The sequence below is a fragment of the Branchiostoma belcheri genome, unplaced genomic scaffold (assembly GCF_001625305.1).
Source record: "Branchiostoma belcheri isolate BF01 breed outbred unplaced genomic scaffold, Haploidv18h27 scaffold36, whole genome shotgun sequence".
NCBI classification, from domain to species: domain Eukaryota; kingdom Metazoa; phylum Chordata; class Leptocardii; order Amphioxiformes; family Branchiostomatidae; genus Branchiostoma; species Branchiostoma belcheri.
Window position 1 is genome coordinate 1,519,043 of NW_017803976.1, and position 18,477 is coordinate 1,537,519.

General features: G+C 40.2%; 2 protein-coding genes across 3 annotated transcripts in view; one reads left to right on the forward strand and one right to left on the reverse strand.

Annotated features, from left to right (window-relative positions):
* LOC109476043 (target of EGR1 protein 1-like) overlaps positions 1-7,622 on the reverse strand; it is an 8,978-nt gene extending 1,356 nt beyond the window's left edge. The window contains exons 1-7 of the mRNA XM_019776869.1: positions 7,468-7,622; positions 6,353-6,393; positions 5,442-5,541; positions 4,626-4,793; positions 3,386-3,493; positions 2,558-2,706; positions 1,453-1,624 (exon numbers count right to left, since the gene is read on the reverse strand). Of these exons, the coding sequence (XP_019632428.1) occupies positions 1,453-1,624; positions 2,558-2,706; positions 3,386-3,493; positions 4,626-4,793; positions 5,442-5,541; positions 6,353-6,393; positions 7,468-7,581 (852 nt within the window). The 5' untranslated portion in view covers positions 7,582-7,622. The remainder of the gene's footprint in view (positions 1-1,452; positions 1,625-2,557; positions 2,707-3,385; positions 3,494-4,625; positions 4,794-5,441; positions 5,542-6,352; positions 6,394-7,467) is intronic.
* A 297-nt stretch (positions 7,623-7,919) lies between these two features.
* Positions 7,920-18,477, forward strand: part of LOC109476031 (adenine DNA glycosylase-like) — a 13,898-nt gene continuing 3,340 nt past the window's right edge. For both annotated transcript variants that reach the window (XM_019776848.1, XM_019776847.1), the window contains exons 1-16: positions 7,920-8,079; positions 8,288-8,400; positions 8,875-8,911; positions 9,143-9,258; positions 9,610-9,681; positions 10,218-10,331; positions 10,775-10,872; positions 11,296-11,440; positions 11,797-11,890; positions 12,180-12,231; positions 12,350-12,407; positions 13,398-13,470; positions 15,291-15,439; positions 16,238-16,402; positions 16,895-16,966; positions 17,627-17,760. In XM_019776848.1, coding sequence (XP_019632407.1) covers positions 8,022-8,079; positions 8,288-8,400; positions 8,875-8,911; positions 9,143-9,258; positions 9,610-9,681; positions 10,218-10,331; positions 10,775-10,872; positions 11,296-11,440; positions 11,797-11,890; positions 12,180-12,231; positions 12,350-12,407; positions 13,398-13,470; positions 15,291-15,439; positions 16,238-16,402; positions 16,895-16,966; positions 17,627-17,734 — 1,524 coding nt within the window. In that variant the 5' untranslated portion in view covers positions 7,920-8,021 and the 3' untranslated portion in view covers positions 17,735-17,760. The remainder of the gene's footprint in view (positions 8,080-8,287; positions 8,401-8,874; positions 8,912-9,142; positions 9,259-9,609; positions 9,682-10,217; positions 10,332-10,774; positions 10,873-11,295; positions 11,441-11,796; positions 11,891-12,179; positions 12,232-12,349; positions 12,408-13,397; positions 13,471-15,290; positions 15,440-16,237; positions 16,403-16,894; positions 16,967-17,626; positions 17,761-18,477) is intronic.

Below are 18,477 nucleotides of genomic sequence, written 5' to 3' on the forward strand. Positions count from 1 at the left end.
ATCTGCCATTTTTCTCAGATCATCAGCTGAAGTTGGTGAGGAAAACTGGGAAGATGAAGTAGAGGATGTGGAGAGCAGGTAAGGGACAGTTCAGTAGAGATGGTTTAAGAGGGTATGGAGAGCAGGTAAGGGACAGTTAAGTACACATGGGGTAGGATGTAGAATGCAGGTAAGGGACAGTTCAGTAGAGATGGTGAGGGAGGATGTGGAGAGCAGGTAAGGGACAGTTCAGTAGACATGATGGGGAGGATGTGGAGAGCAAGTAAGGGACAGTTCAGGAGACATGGTGGGGGAGGATGTAGAGGGAAGGTAAGGGACAGTTCAGTAGACATGGTGGGGGAGGATGTAGAGGGAAGGTAAGGGACAGTTCAGTAGACATGGTGGGGAAGGATGTAGATAGCAGGTAAGGGACAGTTCAGTAGACATGGTGGGGGAGGATGTAGCGACCAAGTAAGGGACAGTTCAGTACACATGCTGAGGATTGAAATTCAGATGTCTGTTTCTGAAAGGAAAGAATTACTGGCATTGCCATGTTTGAAGAGTGACACCCTTTCTGTTCACATGTGCACAGGTACTATCAGATGCCTCTACACATGGAGTTTATCGAACTTGTCGGCACAGAAAAGGGTCTAGACAGCTGTGCACAAAGACTTCTGCAAGTAGGTCTCAAAATGCAGTGAGAAGCATTTTCTACATTCGAATGAAATTCTGCATTTTCCTGAGTGTATTATATGCTAAGTATCTTACTTGTACATGTAGATATAACTGAATCAAATGTATATTATATGAAAATTCCCTGCCAGATTCTCTGCCAGACAGCTACCTGAACTTGTTACCAAAATGCCATTTCAGCCATTTTTGAACTTGACTTTGTTTTTACAACTGCTACTCGCCTACCAAATATCATGAAGATCCATCCACAGCTTTTTTAGTTATACTGTACATACATAAAAACCACTCTACCATGGTATAACAGAAAACATACCCTTCTTTCGAAGGTTATAATAAGGTCTGGATAGACTGATGATATTTGGTATGTGGGTAGGTCTTGGGAACACAACGGTCAAGGTTGATTATATGAGCCTCTTGAGCTAGCCTGGTTACCAAACCTATTATAGCTCCCGAGTCCTACATCCTCTCCGCTATTTGCGGAGAGGATGTAGGACTCGGGAGCTATAATTGGTTTGGTAACCAGGCTAAAAGATAGTCCCATAGCCTTTTTCAGGCTGTAGAGGCAGTGGGTTGTTAACCCACTGTGTCTTGGGCACAGCATTGGAAGGCAGAGCCCTTCCCTCTCCTTCCACAATCTTTTACATCCCCAACCAATGTCATGTACTAGTACCCATTTTACAATGTAGGCTGAATGTTAAATCGTGGCAAAGAACTGCTAAAAACAAAGCCTACATTAGCTTGAACTCAAAACATTTCCATTTCACATGAGGTGCTACTTACACCATACTGTTCACAGTAGGGTGTTACAGTGGTACTCTGTGTGGTGCTGAGTAGGGTGTCAGGCAGGCAGCAGTCCCTGTACTCTACACAGGCCATGTGTGGTGGGTAGGGGGGAAAGGTCAGGGTCACATGGGCCTGCTGCTTTGACTCTTGAACCGCATTCTCTCTCTGACTGCAAAACAGACCAAACGTTTAGAACTTGGTAGTTAACTTCTAAAATGTTTTGAAATCTGTACTGCTTGAAGCTTGTTTCATTCAAGGAGAGTGAGAGAATTGGAAAGATAGGGTATGTCTGACATACGCCAAAAAGTAGTTACTCAAGCAACTGGATATGATTTTGAAAACGTCAGACGTTTCAGCTAGTATCCACTAGCTTTCGTCAGTGACTGAGAGACCAGAGGGGAAATGCAGGTTTATAAGCACAACCTATTGATTGATATGCAAATAAAGTGAAGACAATTTTTGGAAGTCGAAAAGGAACAAAAGTCAGACAAGTCAAGACAAGTCTGACATATATACTGTATGTGTACTCAGTACTGTACAGTACATGTACCTTGCCATATTTTCGAGCAAAGACAAGCACAGGAACCAAGAACACTCAGCCTGATAGCCTGGGTGCCATCCTCTGTAGTCACCTCTGACTCCCTACCACCACTGGCTTCTGTGGTAGCCAGCAACAGTTGGGAGCCGGCGGTAACTATGGAGGATGGCACCCAGGCTAGAACACTGAAACCAAGGACTTACACCTCACAATTTAGAAGATAGTTATGTTTACCGAAGGAAAACATATTATATTTACTCAGTTACTTCCTCTTATGTTCCAAACACTAACCTCTGACCTGGCCAATGACAATGATTTGTTGACATCTGTCACCATGGTGACTGGTGTTGGGTTACATAATGTTGCAATTTCATGGTCTGCTCTGCTCCTGTCACCATATACTAGTAGTACATGTATGTGAATGTGTTTGAGTAAAAATTAACAGAGCAGACCATGTCCGAAGGTAAGCATTATGCATTTGCTTTGCAAATGTTACTTCTCTAGTTTAACAAAATATTTTAAAATGTAGATCAATATAAAACTCTTTTTATGTATTGAATGTACCTTCTTCTGAAGACATACTCCAGGTATGATGCTGGCATGCGGATGTGGAAGTCTGTGATATACTTGGTGTCAAAAATCCCCGCAGGAAACATCTCTGACAGATCAGCCAGGAAACTACCAAGTGTGGGGGGGAGTTCTGTGTAGAAGGACTGGAAGACAAAATGAACAATTATAGTAGTAAAACAAAAGATAATCTACATGTGTATCTTCAGACACAGACAGAAAGATGCTAATAAAATTTACACCATTCATAACATAAAATCTGTGGAAGGATGTAAAAAGAATCATGGTAATGCCAGGTACAGTCATCACATTGAAAAAAATAAAAATATGAACTTTATTGCTCTAAATCTGTACAGGCTGCCTGGTTGATGATGTGAAGCTGTACTTCCATCAGAATGTCCAGACGGCGCCCTACATGCTGAAATGGCTGCGGGAACAGGCAAGACAAGGCACGATGGAACGGAACTTTTAAGACTATCGATGTCACACACTGATTTGGTGTGCCAATGACAGTTTAATACCAGTTAGAACTGTATTCATTTGCCACCAAGAACAGTATATCATTATCATTATATCTGTACAGGGTACATTTATGACTAGGTAACTGTAGAAGATCAACAGTATCTTCATGTATAGATGATTAATTTTGCTCTAATGAAGTACAAGGGACCTATGCACAGCACCTATTTACATGTATGTGGACATAGAAGCTGGACATGATAGCAGTACATGGAAAATATCATTCTGGGTGTTTTGCTGAGGCATGTGTAAAATAAAGGACATTATACACGGTGTATAATGTCCTTGGTATAATGTTTTAATTACCTGGTACAGGAAGACAAGATCCACCAGCCCATTGTGCAGTATCAGGGGAACTTTACTGCACACCAGCTCACTGAACAACTGACGCACACTTTGAGGCTCTTCTCCTTTCTAATGAACAAAATTTCCATTATACCATTATCCACTACATGTATACATAGTTACAAATATGTTTTAAATCTCATCCTTAATTAAGGGTTAATGTCCCGCCCCGAGGTGAATATGGTGTGATAAAGCCTTGTCAGTTGCTATAACCACCGAATAAAGCCACCAAGTGAGCGCAGCGAACGAGGTGGCTTTATGAGGTGGTTATAGCAACTGACAAGGTTTTATCACTGTGACACCATATTCACCGAGAAAGGGCGGGCCATTAACGCTATTATCATATAGCTTACGCGATAGCCTATCCAAACTGATGCAGTGAAGAGTGACACAATGTACAATTTACCCCTTGCACATGCTGAATAGAACATAGAATATTTGTTCCATCTGAAGTCACCTGGGGTCACTGGGGGGTTCATGTTCTATGGCCTTCTATCTGGGTCACAGGCAGGGAACAGGTGTTCTTATTGGAGTCACCCGAGGTCATCGGAACACAACTCAAGTTATTTTTGGATTTTTTAGAAGTAGAGCCGTGTTCTATTGGGTCACCTGAGGTCATATGCGGGTGATTATCCATTTTGTTTAATGTATGGATTGGGATGAATAAATACCCGATTTTGACTCTATTTGTGACATTACGGTGACAAAAAGAATGTGGAATGGAGCCTTCTGATTGGTCAACGTCACCCGGCTATATGATAATATTCTTTAACTTTACTACTACAAAAATAAGAAGTTTCCAGTTAGATTATCTTCCAGTAAGGTAGATGAATTCTCTATTATACATGTATGTAGTATTTCAAAGCTGTTCAACCTTCTCTCAGCTTGCTCAACAGAGTTTGTTACATTTCATGCTATAGATAAATCTAATTTCATCTTAGAAGGTAATAACCCTTACTGTGTACAAATAGGTAAATATATCAAAGAATGTTTAAACCTTAGAACAAGTAGTATTAGTTGACTCATCTATTGTTTTGTACGTAGGTTAATTTCGTTACCCATGTATTTGTCTGTATATCTACATGCAGTTTTAGACCTTACGAAAGTCGCTGTACTTTTGTTGTGTTAATAAAGTTCTTCTTTATCCAGAATTTTCTAAATTTCAATTTCATGATACATGTAGTCACAGTATCTGCAGTACCTGATCTGCTCCTCTGTGATAGGGGGCGCCCTGTGAATACTGCATGTTGAAGTCAAAGCCGTGATCCACCAGGAACTTGAGAGAGATAGGCTCCACCACATACTCCTCTGAGCACAGCAGGGTCAGGTTAAATGTCTGGGTGGTGAACGGGAGGACAAGGGGTCCATCCTGTAAAACAGTGGTTTCAATAATACTGTAAACTAGAGAAATAACATTTGCAAAGCAAATGCATAATGTTTACCTTTGGACTTAGTCTGCTCAAACACATTCACATACATGTACTAGTATATGGTGACAGGAGCAGAGCAGACCATGAAATTGCAACATTATGTAACCCAACACCAGTCACCATGGTGACAGACGTCAACAAATCATGTCATTGGTCAGGTCATAGGTCACTGTTTAGAAAAGAAGAAGAAGAGGAAGAAACTGAGTTTAAAAAACAATTATGTTTTCCTTTGGTAAACATAAACCCTTGGCACAAATTTTGTGGTAGGACAACAAAGTTACACAATGATAACTTTTTTAACTTTGCAAAGATAAAAGAAAACACTAGAAAGGAAACATGCATGGCACTTGCAACATTATGTAACCATGGTGACAGATGTCTGGTCCTGGTGATTGACCTCATTTGTTTGGAGAAGAAGAAGAGGAAGAAGAAGAAACGGAGCATGGTCATGTTTTCATTTGGTAAACATGATTATGCCAGCATGTTGTTATTTTTTACTGTGATTTCCACAAGCAGTACTGGGAATCATGGAAGGTGTTTTGACAAGAAACAACATTAAAACTTTCGACCAATCACAGCCCACTGACCTCAGGTATGTTGTTTAGTTTGAAGCAGGAGAGTCCTATAGAGAGTACAGCACGTGACCTGGCCACCCCTGCCAGGAACTTGTACCGGTCATCCACCGACCTACGCAAGGACATACGTTAACCTCAATCGTCGATGTTATGACAGTATAGATTTAATAATTTCACTCACTTAACATTCCAAGATCTTACATCTTACATCAAAAACAAACTTAATGTCTTCCAAAATAAATGTCTGCGCAGAATACTAAAAATCTTCTGGCCAAAAACAATCTCCAATAGAAATCTCCATCTAAAAACAAGACTCATGACAATAGACGAAATGTTGATAAACAGACGATGGAGATGGTTAGGCCACATATGCCGCATGCCATCACATAGTATAATCAGAACAGCTCTAAGATGGACGCCTCAGGGCAGGAGACCTAGAGGACGACCGAAGGAAACACGGCGAAGAACCATCGACAAAGAAGTGCGGAGCCATGGTTTCACTCTCGATGAGGCACCAAAGATGGCAGCGGACCGGGCCAGATGGAAGACCTTCCTTCTGCCTTAAGAGCCATGCTGGCTCAGAAGAGGACTAAGGGAAGGTACATTCCAAGATGTCATGTTTGAAGTAACAGTTATGGTAACGTTATAACTTAAAAGTTACATGTATATTGTAATTGGCTGCGCACTGTAAATTGCAAAGACAATTGCCAAGATGTCACGGCCAGTGTGTGGAGGGCAAAAAACTGATGGCAGTTTTGTGATTTGCCCACCAATAAAAATATAACTTGCATATGCCTACGATAATCCATGTAAACAAAGACAGTTATTTATGAACCTCCTTATTGTCATTATGATAAAGCACAAAGACTGGCTGCATATTGCTCTGAACTTTGACACTGTCAAAAAAAATCTAGTCTACTCACGGTGTGTTAAGCTTCCTACGGTTGCCCAGACCACTTAGTTCCTGTAGTGATGACATAACAAGGCATATCAATCATCAATACTTTCAATATGATCATCAGACACACACAATTATACAAATACGTTTATTCATTGCGTACATGTTTGTTTGCTCCGTTTCTGTGATTAGTTAATTAATTCGTAAATATTATATCATGTTGACATGACTAGCCTGGTTACCAAACCTATTATAGCTCCCGAGTCCTACATCCGCTATTTGCGGAGAGGATGTAAATTGTACAATACTGTTGCAAAATGAGCAAATAGGTTTGGTAACCAGGCTAGACATGACCCCTTCTGTTCTTCTTCTTCTTCTTCCCTTTACGCGCTAACCTCACTAGTTTGAGGGCTTCAGCACGGTGGGGGTAGGGGTTTTTGATAGGGGTGGTCGCAAATGTATAATATAAATGTATATGTAAATGTATGGATATGTTTACAATAGTACATGTAATCTCTTGGATTTAATTAACACATATATCATGATTCAGAAAGATAATTTTCTTTGGTTTATCACAAGATCATCAGTTGATTGTCATTTCTACTGACTACAATTTTGATGCTACCCAACGATGCAAGGCATGCAAGAACATGTAAGGCCACACCAAGTAAATTTTATGGATGACGTCCGCGCGCGCATTGATTTTGGCCTGTTCCTAGAAAAAAAAACAAGAAATTCCGCTTCCTGTAACTATGACCATAGAGTCACGACAGTGTTGCAAATCGTCAGATTGACGTGAAACCCGTAACGCGAAAACAGGACAGGACGACAACTGCTATTCCACCTGATTTATTGCTGTTTTGATGATGAATAAAAGACTTCTTGCTTGTTACACTGTGTCACCTCATTCAATTTGTGTCCTAACATTTGTCGTCTCTTAGTATATTTCTAATCTAGGCATCTTGTTTTTTAGGGCCCTTCTTGTTTTTTTTCGCCCTCTCGCATTAGATTTAGGGTCTCCAAAGGACGTCATCCATAAAATTTACTTGGTGTGGCCTAACAGTTACTAGTAACGTTACTGTCTCTACCCCCCTCCCACTTCAAAATATAACTAACGTTTGCTGAAAAATCCCTATTCACCAGATCTACAGCAACAAATGTCGCCGTCTTCAGTGCCACTAAGATGGTCGGCCACAGCTCCTTGAAGTTGTCTTTGGTCACATCCACGACAGGAACGCGGGAAAACCACGCCATGACTGGACCTGACGTCCGGCTGACGACAAGACTTTTTAAATCTGGAACATAGGACTAAACCAATGATTCTTGGGGATACTGGTTTTGTGGTATAGTAAGAAAATACGCATATTCGCATGAAAATGTAAAATATAAATGATAAAAAATACACTATACTCATTTCAAAACTCATGAAAATAATTGATGGATGCAATTTTTCTATATAACGTTACGCGAGTATTAGTTATTAGAAATGAGACTCTTGTCCCCCAATATCTGTTAGTGTACTATTCCAACTTGACCCTTGACCTGTAGTTTCGCGCCAAATTTGACCACCCCTGGTCAGCAGATTCGCCGATGTGTAGTGCGTGTCTACCTTCAGCTGATTTTCAACGTTCTTGATCAAGATTTTGCTCCATCGAGGTGTCCTGCTGTTTGTTGGAAAGTTCAGGAGTCTGGAGATGGTGAAACCGCGACGGAAAGGCACACAGGCTGCCAGAAAAAACACGGAAAAGGAAGGCACGTATGGAACTGGAGCATAATTTTCTTCCAGATGTTACATAACTTTGTAAACACTGTCAGTATGTGCAGTAGAGTAGCTTTTAGAAGCGTTAAAAACATTTCATTCTGTGTCTATTGTTGTAGTGGTAAAATATACCATATACAGACGTTTGAGATGAGGACTTCAAGTTGGATTGTTCATAAATTTTGTATAATAATTTGCTAGCAGTGACATGTGGCCTTCATCATTTGAGTGATGATGATGACATCCCTACCCTAAGGTCCAACCTCCTCAGCTGGTACGACGTAAACAAACGGGATCTCCCATGGCGACGGCAGGTGGGTGGGAATTAAAACTGGCACAAGTTTATCTAGCCTCCATGTCCCTAGCTATTTATGGGGGCCTGCATGGGGGTCCCGACAATGCTCTACGCTAAATTTTGAGAGCTGGCTACCTTTTACACCACAGTAGCCATTACACTCTACGATAAATTCCAAGTAGCTACAACGCATTTCGTAGAATTAAAACACGAATTACGCTCTACGCAAAATGTGCCGATTACGCTCTACGTTGAATTAGAGCGGTCCATCTACACTCCAAGTAGAATTAAAATGGCTGATTACGCTTTATGGAAAAGGGCATGCGGGCCCCTATTTATCACCCATTGTGATGTTAAAGAATATCAGAGATAAAATAATGCCTATTCCTTTACTCAGATGTTGCATGTTGATGGCAATGCTGTCATACAGCTATAGTTTCCTGCTGTTACGCATTACTTTCTTTTACATTGATTGTATATTTGTTTTCTGCAGCTTAAGAACACAGATGTGAACCAGAGGGCCTATGCAGGTAAATTACACACCACCTTTCTCCTGGTAAAGTAGCTCTCCTATAACTAGCAGAAAAGATTATTCCATTGCTCAATAGATGTTAACTTGGTTGATAATGATGGACAGTATATGATGTTGGTTGTATGATTGTAAGCGAATGGATCTACACTGTATACTATAGTCACTGACTATAGCTCCACTTGCTTTAATACATAACAATAATAATGGAAATTGATACTTTACTCCAAAGTGTGGGTGTCAGAAATGATGCTCCAACAGACCCAGGTGGCCACAGTCATCGACTATTACAACCGCTGGATGGAGAAATGGCCAACTGTTCAGAAACTGGCAACAGCTAGCCTGGAGGTAAGGGATGGTATTCTTTCCATGGTAGTATGATGGTACACACATCATCATGCAGTTTGTTGCTAGGAAATACATCCACATGTAGTTCAATGTAGTTCAATATTAGATAGCTTTAAACAATGTTTAGAGTTAGATGTTCCAAGGTTAGGTGTAAGAGGTCGTTTGGTGTAATGTAGCCAGCTGCGCGATGCCGCCACATTGCATGCCTGTGAAGCTGGTGTGTTACACCAAAGGCGGTTATACCGGCTATACAGATACAGATACAGAATGGGGCATTTCATTGCCTTGTCTTTGAAAGTCAACGTTTTAACCCAAGGATTCTAGAAAAATAAAATGTCTGTCATTTTTCAGGAGGTGAATGAGATGTGGTCAGGTCTGGGCTACTACTCCAGAGGTCGGAGGTTACATGAAGGGGCACAGAAGGTGGGAGTTTTTCTTTTATTCAACATGAAAGTTCAAATTGTTGCTGGTCAGAAACTCTTAACATTATTGAATGCTAGCTATAGCATGTTGGCAGAACATGCTGCGCCTGCGCAAAACCCCCATTTTTCACGTTTTTCGTTGGATTTTTGGTCAACGTTGCATCAGAGTTTCTCCTGTTGCAGACAATATTTTTTCTGACAAACTACAGATGGAATGTTAACCTTACATGCACGAATGCAACCTTACATGAGATGTGCCCAAGTGCCATGCACACACAAGTTTTGCACAGGTGCAGTACATTCTACTGATGTGCTTTGAATGCTGTGCAACAGTGACGTATCAAATTTTGAGTTAACTGAAGGAAAAAAGATTATCATTGATGTGTATTACTGATTTGGAGAAAAAAATAACCTAATGCAAAACCACAATTGGCATATGTGCTACAATATACATCATACATACTCTGCATCATATACTCTGTTCTCCATACATATTTAATGTAAAGGTTGTTTTGACTCAATGCTCCTATGACACAGGTGGTGACAGAGCTTGATGGACAGATGCCTAGTACAGCTGCTTCTCTGCTGAAGGAGCTTCCAGGTGTCGGCAGGTACACAGCAGGTGCCATCGCATCTATTGCCTACAATCAGGTAAGAAGTTGTACATGTAGTCAGAATATTAGATTTTACCACAATGGCCAGGTGCCAATATATAGCCCTCACTACTATTGCTTTTCAAGTTAAGATAGCCTAAAGCTTGTACATTAGAATGTTACATTTACTAACATATACAGGTAAGATAACTCTGTGAGGTCACATATACATTGTACCTGTATCTGCCAACCTGAATAAAGCATCCAAAGAGATCTCCAATCTGCAACTTGCTAATTTTGCATACTAGTATTTTGCATACATGTACAATGTAGGGGATGCCGCATTAGAGATCTCTCAAACATGCTCAGCAGCTGTATTTCAAATGAATATGGTATGTAAGTACTATACCAGATTATCTGGTATATAACCTGGCAGTTAAATGATAATGAAGGTTAATTGAAAATTGCTAAAATATAGCAAATACCTGCAATATTTTCCAGGTGACGGGTGTCGTAGATGGGAATGTCATCCGCGTGTTGTCACGGTTACGGGTCATCGGAGCGGAGAGCACCAGTCCGCAGGTCATGGAGGTCATGTGGTGCGTGGAATCCAGTCCATATACAGTTTAGCAAACAAGGAAGATTTGTGTCTTACTCTTATACAGAATAGCCACTCGCAATGCAAGAAGTAATTACCCTTTCCAGAAGGTTTAGCATTCTGTTTGGCTATGATTGGGTGACTGTGGATTTATGCAGCATAACTCACGAAGCCATGGATAGATGTTCATGATTTTTGGTAGGCAGGTTACTGTTGGGGAGATGAAGGACAAGTTCGAAATAGGCTTTGTTGGGGGTTTCTGCGTCATTGGAAATGACCTTTTTTGTTTCTCAGAATCTGGTCTGGGAGCCAGCAAGAATTAGAGGTCCACATGGGGGAATTCAGAAAGCCGAGGGATGCATACTTTCCGGAAGTCTGAAATCTCTTGTTTCTTTTCAAGGTTTCTTCTTGTTACCTGTCCCAGGTCCCTGGCAGACCGACTGGCTGACCCTGAGCGACCTGGAGATTTTAACCAGGCTATGATGGAGCTGGGAGCGACTGTGTGCACACCAAAGAACCCCAACTGTGGAGGCTGTCCTGTCAGAGGGCTCTGTACAGCCTATCAACAGGTACTGCATGGGGGCTACAAAATACGTACAATATGTTGTGCCACTTTGGTGTAACACATTAGCTTTGCAGTTACATGTGGCAACTGATTATGTTATACATTGAACAACCTGTCACACCTACATGTAACCTCTGCACATATATGCATTGTTTACAGCTATCTAGTGATGCCTTGTAATTTGTAGCAATGAGTTCCACTCTTGTAACAATAGTTCTAGAAAAAAAAACGGCTGTGCATTCTGTCTACAGAATGGTTATCAGAAATGTCTTTATTCCAGGTAAATACCTTTTATATTAGTACTAGCAGTGTTTTTTCAAGAAAAGTACTAGTATGAGGTAAATATTGTAATTTTGACAGGTGGAAATTGAGAAGAAGAAATCAGCGAACAAGCTTGAAAAGATGCTGCTGAAGAAAATGGAAACACCATGTGGTGTGCAAGACATTGAGGATGGTGAATATCTGAATATCTACTATTGCAACTCCTCCCCTAATCTCCTAATTGCAAGTTTATGTTGTGAAAAACTTTCAATACAATTATTATGGCATTGACAAATTTTTGGAATTGCCAAATATGTACACTATTGTACCTTGTTACATGTAACGTTACATTTGTATATGACTAAAACACACTTTTTAGTCCATTCATGATCTACTTGAGGAAAAGTATCTTCTTGCGATTGAATTTAATATTTACTTACTTACTAATTTAACAATTACCTACCTGTAATTGTTTATTGCAGTGGTGGAAGGTTGCTGCCTTTGTTTACCTAAGGAAGAGTCATTGGACAGCAGGTAACATACTTACACATGTTTGTATTGATGTTACAATTTCTGCTAATATAAAAAGCATCAAACTGTTGTCAGAATCTGAAGTGATTTACAAAGCTGTGTATGACTCCATTTTTTGCAGTCTTGGAGTCATGAATTATCCTAGGAAAGCAAAGAAGAAGCCCCCAAGAGAAGAAAAGGTGAGATGTTTTGTATATGTATGTCCCACAGAAGGTTAAATTACTCATTGCCTCAATCAGCATTGGTGCAGTTTTCAGCATGACCAGTAGAGGGTGTTGCTGTACTGTAGCATTTGTGTTTTGCACATACATGTACATGTACATGATTGGTGGTGAATCATTAATCTCCAAGCAGATTCACCGGGGCAAGGGGACTTTATATTGGCCACCTGTATCAATCGTCTGCCCCACAAATCTGCTGCAAAATGGAAGGCTTCATGATCAAACCTTTTAAATCCAATCACTGACACATTTTGGCCGATTTGAATAGGTGCAAAGTTTTCGGCAGGAGTTTACTACTAGTACCTCCTGGTTTCTGCCTCACTGTACACTGTGGGTGTTCCTGTGTAGCAACCAGAGCATGACTCATAAATAAAAACAACTAATTCCTCTCCCTTTTACAGTGTATTAGATTTGCTTTGTCCATGGTATCTCTAAAAATATTCGTGTTCATCTGAAGCTGATTATGATGCTAAACCTTGTGATGCTATAAGTCATAAAGTGTCAAAAGCATGGGGAGGGGGCAGCTTGCTGGGCTGACTGCTGGATTACTCCCTTTGTAGGGGAAGGCGGACAAAAACTGGGCGCATGATAAAGAATGTCACAATTTTCCCCAACAACCTCTGCTTGGAGAGTATGCTGGATGCATGTTAATCCCAGTGCAGTAAAAGTTTTGCCAAACAATGTTTTAATGGTTGCCAGGGATCCGGAGGAGCAGCAACACCAATTTTGAAAGGATAGCCCTGCCCTGGTGCATTCTGCTGCAGATTCGTGGATACAGGTGGCCAACATAAAGTCCACTTGCCCCACCGAATCTGCTTGGAGATTAGTGAATCATAATGTATAATTGCTACATTTTGCACATATCACTTGTCATTTAATTCTAGAATCTGTGCTCTTCTGATTTATGAAAATCATGTATAAACCAGCAGATCTATATTCTTCCAACAGACTGCTGTTGCCATTATTTCCTGTACTGAAGGATCGGAGACAAAATTCCTCATTGTTCAGAGGCCAGAAACAGGTAACACCATAAATTGTGAAATATTTGTGGCGGTTTTATTGTTGCATTTTTGGCAGTGACATCTCAAGGCTGCGGCGACTTCCTGTTGAGTATGACCATAAAAACTCCAACTCTCTAGAAAGTCATTAGAAAGCCAAAAGATTTTATAGCCAGCCATGCAGCATAGCCGTAGTGATGCATACCGGTTCACTGGACTTGGATCCGGACTTGTAAGAATGTTTAGGTTCAAGTCCAAAAAAACCTAAAAGTCCAGAACCGAGTCCGGACTTATTACCATAAAAGACCATTTCACATACCCCTTTTCTTTCCAAACCACCTAAAACCTTCCGTAGATTGCAAAATCTTTGCTGCAAAATGAAGAAAACATTGCCATCAGGCATCGTCAAGTACCAGCCTCCATGTTATGTGGCCAAAGTTTCACCCAGACGACATTGCAAGGTTGCCAACATGCAATTTTGTATACGCCATGGGTATAGGTCCGGACTTACAAGTCCGGAACTGAACCTAAACCTCTGGACTTGAATCCGGACCTGAACCTAAAATTGGGTTTAGGTATGCATCACTAAGCATAGGTGAAATGATTTATTGAAGAGTCATGGTCCTTGTAATTGAATGTGCCTAATTCTTTATTGTCCATTATGATCGAAGCAAACAGTGTTACAGTCAGATATTGTCTATTTTGTTGTTGTGATGCCTTTGTTGGCAGTATACTGATTCTAGAAATGACAGTTCTTTGTTAAAGATGAGATTACCACATGTAATTTTTACGAGAACTAAGATATTTTATTTGAACTAAAATACAGTTATGTATGAAACGCTTAAACTATGAAATTCCATATGCTTTCAAATGACCATCATCTATTTTGTCACTAATTTCTGTAGTATTGATTAAGAAGTAATTAAGGAAGGTCATTTTGTGTGATTGAATTAATGTGCCTGTGGGTGCTTTGGTTGGAGTTACATATTTGTTTGTCATTGCTATGGACAAACATTTCTCAAGTTTAATCATTTTGAGCTAAATTTAAATCTGTGAAATACTTTGAATTTGGAGGATTGAATTTTCTACAACCATGTGGTATCATGGTTATCATGACATCTTGTTTTAGATTATCCTTTTTCTATATTTGAACAATATCAGATATTTTTTACAAATATTCCAAGAAAAGGTGTAGAATGTGTGGAAGGACGAAAGCGTGATGTATTTTGCCATGTAACATTAATATTGACAATTTTGTTATGAAGAAAATATGAAATATTACCCAGGGTTGACATGTCACTAACAAATGTCTGGCCCAAATGGCCTTTGGCAATGTCCCATAATCCCTTGTGAACAGGACCAATTTAAGTTGCTGAGTACCAAGGCTTAAAAAGCAATACATTTTCTCTTTTGTCTAAAATTGGGTCATTTTTCATCACTACAGTAAAGACAGCCTTGGCCTAGGAAAGCCTAGGAAAGCCTAGGCCTAGGGAAAAAATGTTGTTTCCTGTTTCAGTCCTGGAAAAATTAGGGTCGGTAGGTAGGGATTATCTTTTTTCTCCTTTTTTTTTAAGTGATCCCAACTAATATAACACAGTTTAACAAAGTAAAACTTGCACGACATGAGGTCACATAATTATACATGTATTTTCAATGTCGATGTTGGAAAACTGAAAACAACATTTTACATGTCCCTTGCATGGGTCCATCCCCCAAAAAAAGATAGGGCTGTATTTTCTAGGGTCTGTTTGGAAACAGGAAACACACTATTTTTTTCCTAGGCCTTAGCATATATTAAGATATTTAATAGACAGTTGTAAAAACAATGTCAATTGTTTTTCAGGGCTGCTTGCAGGCTTGTGGGAGTTTCCAAGTGTTCAGCTGGGCAGTGACAGCCAATCAGAGACCAGAAAATCTTTGATTGACAGCTACTTGAAGGAAACCCTTGGTTTGACATTTGAGGATGTTGAAAAGAGAACTCATGTTGGAGAGGTATGTATAGCGAAATAATATGATGCTGATTTACAGATACTCTTCCCTTATTACTTTATTGCTTTCGTCAGAAAGTTATGTATTCGGTTTGAGCCTGGTGGACCAGCTGTGGTATCTGTGTATATTAGGCCATGTTGATTTGATTATATGGATGACATCCTCCGGGAGCCCCAAAACTGATGCGCGCGTGCGAATAAAAAAAAAGATTTGCAAAAAAAAAGTTCTTTTCGTTATGAAATCTACGTGGTCATGAGGGTTGAGCAAATGGCACAGAATATGGTTTGGCGAATAATCTAGTCTTCAAGTTCATTTCTTTACAATTTCGTCTTTTTTTTTCGTTTCATTTTGGCATTCTACGACATTGGTATAGTTTTTATTAATTTTTTTTGTAACTTATGGTGTATTTTTGCTCATTTTGCAACTGTTTTGTACGATTTACAGTATGGTTGAAAACTTTTTTTTTTGGAAACGGCCGAAAATTCATGCGCGCGCGGATGTCATCCATATAATCAAATCAACATGGCCTTATATATAAAGGTCAACAACATAGCTCAAATATTTGTGGATGGATTTTTTTATTTTTTGTCATGTGGGAGCTGTTGTTGAAAATGTAGTTCAAGTTCAAAAATGTTCCACCTGGCTTTTCTCAATCGTACTGCAGCAGAGTTTTTATCGAATGTATGTATGCAGCATTTTACAGGTCATATTTCTAAGATGCATGGTATTTTTTGTCATAACTATGCATACTGTGTTGTAATACAATTTATGTGATGTTTCTTTGGTCTGTTTTTTTTCCAGGTGGTTCACATTTTCTCTCACATTCATCAGACTTACATTGTGGAGACCTTTGATGTAGAGCATGATGGACAAGATGGAGGGACTGGTGATAAAGAAGCGCCCCCTTGTAGATGGGTAACCAGGTCTGAACTGCAGGGTGCTGCTTTGTCCACAGCTATGAGGAAGGTGAGTTTTCTGTATCTGTCCAGCCAGTTTAGTCTGCTTGAAACATAATTTCCTTGCATCAGGATCCCTAATAGCCTGGTTACCAAACCTATTTCAGCTTCCGAGTCTCTTTTCTTTCTATCTCCTTGTATTTGCGATAGAGGAAAGAGACTTACTAGCCAAAATAGGTTTGGTAACCAGGCTAGAGCCCTAAGACTTCTGGCGCAGAAGTATTGTTTTTGGTCGCATTAATTGATAGTTTGTGTGTTTGTGTAAAATCTGCACTGGGAACTGAAGAACTGAGGTTGACTTGAGTGATGGGGTCATGGACTCAGTATGCCCTGGAGTCATAATGTGATTTGACCCATTGTGTGATGTAATTCAATCAGGTATTGCCCTCTGATCATACAGTACAGTTCACAGAGACAAAGGTTATACATGTATCTGCAAATGCCCAAAGCCCAATACAATCTCAGAAGTCTGAAATCTCAGATTTCTTGTTGTTGTTGTCAGGTGTTTAAGGCATATGAAGCATCTGTGTCTGCAAGCAAGCACCCAGCTACAGTGAACAGTACAGGAAGCAAGGTATGTTACTTATAATTAGTTCAGCAATTGAGTGCTATAAATGTGAAACAAAACCTCTGTAATTTTGTGTTGATTTTTTGAATAGTCAGTGTGTAAGATGGTACATTTGTTATGTGTTCATAATATGTTATGAAGGATGGTCTTGATGTCAAGTATCAGGTATCCAGGACTGGTATTTCGTAGGGCTAATTATATCATACCCGGGCCGCGATAACGTTCGATAACGGGTTCCGGACCGGGCCGCACTTTACGGTACGGCCCGGTCCGGAACCCGTTATCGAACGCTTCCATGGCTTCCATAAAACGATTTGAACGCGTTTCGCCTTAGCCGCTTATGCCCCTTTCGAAAATTCGAATACAGAATCTGGACGTTGGAATTGATGTTGTTGCATTTTAGGGTTTAGTGGCACCAACTTTTGGCTCATCTTGCATTGAAAGGCGTGTTTTGTTAGGTTGGTATGATATAAATAAAATACAACACGGTGTATTCCGCATCACCCTCGGTCCCGGCCCTCCCGCGAGTTGGATCGCCCGACGGCCGCAGGCCGATACCTTGGGCGATACGGAATACCCCGTGTTGTATTCTATATGTATAACAGTGAATGTGAAGGAGCTAAGAAAGGACTGATTGTTGTCTTGTGTTTTTGTCCTTACATGCAGGTTTCAAACAAGCGCAAGAGAAAGTCTTCAAGTGACAGCAGTGACAAGAAGAAGCAGATGGCTCTAGATGCCTTCTTTAAACCCAGAAGTGTAAAAACTAAGGCTTAGGCCTGGCCTGGTGAAGTATGCTTTAGGTTGGTACCTGTAACAGTCATGTTATGTTCTTTTGTGCTGTTTATTAGTGTAAATAAACAAAAAAACACAACACAAAAAGAACGGATACCATCGCAATTATACCATCACAACTACTTTCCTATAAAGAAAGAGACAGAGACCAAATCTCGATACAGCAATTAATGTCGTTTGAAACTAAAAGAATAACTTTTAACTTCCAGTTTTCATACAAGTACATGTATAGACAATTTTATAAACCAGTCAGTTTTAAGATGGATTTTATGAAGCAAGAACATAAAAGTTTGAAAGCTGACTTGGAAAGGAATGTGATCTCGAATTCTCGATGCAGTTTCAGCTCACTGAAGAGCTACCCATCAACTGGTTGTGACAAAGAAGTCAGATGCTACATTTTGTATGTACAGTATTCACAGGTTCCTTGCACTGGACTGAGGAAATTCCACGTCTACATCTTTTTCACAAGCACAATGAACAGTCTGTGGTTGCAACCTTTTACCATAGCGTGCATGTCAGGTGGGCAACAACAGCCACGTACGGATTGAACTCCCAACCTCTTATAACTTATTCCAGAGGCAGGGTTGCTAACCCAGGGGTGCCAGAGTATACAGTGCAATTTTACGGAATACAGTGCAATTTTACTAATAACGTTGAATCACGTGACTTGGACCCGGCTTTCCCTGCTTTTTCATTTTCAAGATGGCGGACGCCGCCGACTCACA